Source organism: Phoenix dactylifera, unplaced genomic scaffold, assembly GCF_009389715.1.
Source record: "Phoenix dactylifera cultivar Barhee BC4 unplaced genomic scaffold, palm_55x_up_171113_PBpolish2nd_filt_p 000444F, whole genome shotgun sequence".
Lineage (NCBI taxonomy): Eukaryota > Viridiplantae > Streptophyta > Magnoliopsida > Arecales > Arecaceae > Phoenix > Phoenix dactylifera.
Window position 1 is genome coordinate 227,208 of NW_024067877.1, and position 3,096 is coordinate 230,303.

General features: G+C 39.2%; 1 protein-coding gene across 1 annotated transcript; it reads right to left on the bottom strand.

Annotated features, from left to right (window-relative positions):
* Positions 1 to 263: 263 nt before the first annotated feature.
* On the bottom strand, positions 264 to 2,814 carry LOC103696108 (glutathione S-transferase U17-like). Its single transcript, XM_008777637.4, has 2 exons — positions 2,336 to 2,814; positions 264 to 824 (listed from the first exon to the last, which is right to left on the bottom strand). The coding sequence occupies exons 1-2, from the start codon at positions 2,681 to 2,683 to the stop codon at positions 450 to 452; spliced, it is 723 nt and encodes a 240-aa protein (XP_008775859.1). The 5' UTR covers positions 2,684 to 2,814; the 3' UTR covers positions 264 to 449.
* Between the last annotated feature and the right edge of the window lie 282 nt (positions 2,815 to 3,096).

The following is a 3,096-nucleotide window of genomic DNA, read 5'->3' on the forward strand; positions in this document are numbered from 1 at the left end:
GGATTGCAACACCTAGCTGAGGCTGTACTGATCAAAATTCCTTTCAGAGGCTCTCATACCACAAATCAGCTAAGCATGCTAATTCAAAATATATGCATAAATATTTCAAACATGAAGGGAGGTTGAACTAGTTTGTTAATAACTTAGTATATGTTGCACGTCTTTGACGTTGATTTTTTGTGATTCATATGCTTTCTCATTCTTTAGATTCACAAAGAAAATTATGGAAAATGATTAACTAAAAATTTCACTCAAGATATTTGCGTCAAGAAACTTAGAAACACAACATATAAGATATAATTAAATAGCAAAATCTGCAATCACCAACAGACAACTTTCAACCATTTCATCATATTTTACTATTTCTTCTTATTACCACTAGTAGAACTTATACTAGGTAATGTTTCCCATTACTAAAGATATCATCAACTAAGCTGCCAAAGTAGACTTCACTTTGCAGGAGCAGCCTTAAACTTAGCCTGAAGCACCTTGGCAAACTCCACCAGCTTGTCTGTCTCTGGCATCACCCCTTTCACAGCATCGTTGGCACAGAATCTCTCCATCCATCCAACCAAGAGAGGCGTCTTCCCTTCATCGAGAAACTTGATGCCAGTCATTTTCTCTATCGCCTTGAGCCACCCCAAGAAACAGCCAAGGGCAATGTCGAGGTACCTAATGCTGTCACCACCAAAGAAGCCCTTCCCTTTGCTGCACTTCTCAAAAGCCTCTTCCAAAAGTTTCAGCCCAGCAAAAACCTGCTCCACTGGTTCTGCCTTAGACTCCTCTGTTTGTGCCCGTAAGATTCCTGACAGTGAAGGGAACCACTGCATGAAATGAAAATGGAAGACAAAAGAAAGAAAAACTGAATTAGTCATAATGGACGATAAAAGATGATTTCTGAGTCATTAAGGCTAGAAACATTTTTTTTTTAATCACGATTTTTGGGGGACTACCTTTAAACATTTTTCTATGATTGTTTATTTGGAGGTTGAGAAATAACAAGAAAAATTTATAATGACAAATAATGGGACAGATTTTTATGTTTATTATTTATTAATTTACATTGAAAAGTTATAAGAACCTGAAAAATGTCTCAGCAAAATGCTAAAATACCTTATTCCCAGATATTGTAGGCAAACTAACCCCATTTTCCAAGGATATTTATGAGGCTTATATGTTATTTCAATACTGATCTATGATTAACACCTACGAGTGCTCTATTTCTGTAGTGGGAAACCACTAATGATCCGAGACATATTTCTTTATTCACTCTAGAAATGGTTCTGCAGTTTTTAATTTTCCAGCTGACCATGATGATCTAGTCCGACAACTTCAGATCTGAACAGCAGAAAACTGAAGCGTGCCATCATTCTTTAAAACGATAGAATACCTGTCTTTTTTTTTTTGAATTGGAAAGATAGAATATTTATCATGTACCACTTTCAAACAAACTTCGTACCACCCAACCAATTGGTCGATTTCGTTTCTCTCTCTTTCCTTCTTATTCCTTTCCATCATTCCACAAGTCCCACTGGTTTGTGTTCCTATAGAATCTGAAACGGTACAAAATCCTTCAAATCGATATTTCGATAAAAAAGTACTGTGTGAAATCTTCAGTTTTTTTTTCCCCCCTCTCTCTCTCTCTCTTCCTGTCCCCTATCCCGTAGGTATCGCATTTGAATTAATAGAGAACCTTTTCTTCTTCTGTATCAATCCATTTTATTACATTCCAATTCCTTCCCGATACCTCCCAAGGAAAATCCCGAATGAGATCCTAGATTGATGGGTTAGTCTGAGCTTATATATAAGATTATGCACTCTTCAAATCATTCATTTGAATAAATTGAAACCCATTTATTTTTATTGGATGATGATGATAATTCTGAAAAGACCAAAATTGTTGATCAATGGAGGAAAAAAATTACCATTCCACTAGGCTACTCTGATAGGATTTCTGGTCCTGGCTACCCAGCTCTTTTTTTTTCTCATTAGTTTTGGTTGAGTTTCATACACCAAAACCAATTCTTAAAATTATTATTTGTTGGGAATTTTTTATTTGAATCATTTTGGAGATATTTCTTCCCAACATATTGCACCTTCTAAATATCTGTAAAACTATTTAACCTCTCACTGAAAATGCCATTGATAACATCCATAATTCTTACTCCCTCTTTAATCAAAGTGAAAAAAAAATCATATCACTAGTCCATTATCTGACTACCACTTTGACAATTATTTCTTCATCCAAAATCAGACCTATATTTTGTACACAGAGCAAAGAGTAAACATAGAACAAATGTTGAAACCGAGGAGTAGAAATAAAATGCCCAATTACCTTATCATCAATGTAGACTGCCCAGAAGCGGTGAAGGGCGCGGTCGTAGGGATCGGAGGGGAGGATGGCGGAGCCCTTGGCAGCCCAGGCCTCGTCAATGTACTGGACGATGATCATGGACTCACAAATAGGCTTGCCGGCGTGGATCAGCACCGGTATTTTCTTGTACACCGGGTTGGATTTGAGCAGCAGCTCGCTTTTCACCCCAAACGATTCCTCCAAGAACTCATACTCCACGCCTTTCAAGTTCAGGGCGATCCTCGGCCTCATCACATATGGGCTCGCCCACCCCCCCAATAGCTTCACCTCCTCTCCTCCGACTGCTGCCATCCTTTCACCGCCCTCCATGTCTTCTTCTTTTCCTTCACTGTGTGGTGGATCGGATGGGGGTATTTAATGATGGAGGAGTGGTGTGATAACGTGGGGTTTTATTTTGGTTTTCAGAAATGTTCTTTATTTTTACCTCGTGAAGAAGATTTGGAGGCTATAAGATGCCTGTTTTGTTGTGTTTTGTTTTGTTTTGTTTTTTTCTCCGGGAGTTAGATTGCGTCAGGGATGAGGTCATCGGTCGCCTTCGGGCTCCCTGGGCTGGGTGGAGTTGAATGCTTCTCGCCTCTTCGCATGGAGCAGGACGGGTGAGGACCAGGAGTTATTTCCGGGGCCCGTGATATCTGTGCGGCTGGACTCCGATGGTTTCAACAACCCTAATAATGTTGACTGACTCAGAGATTGGCATTCGAACTTGAGCTATACGCAAAAGA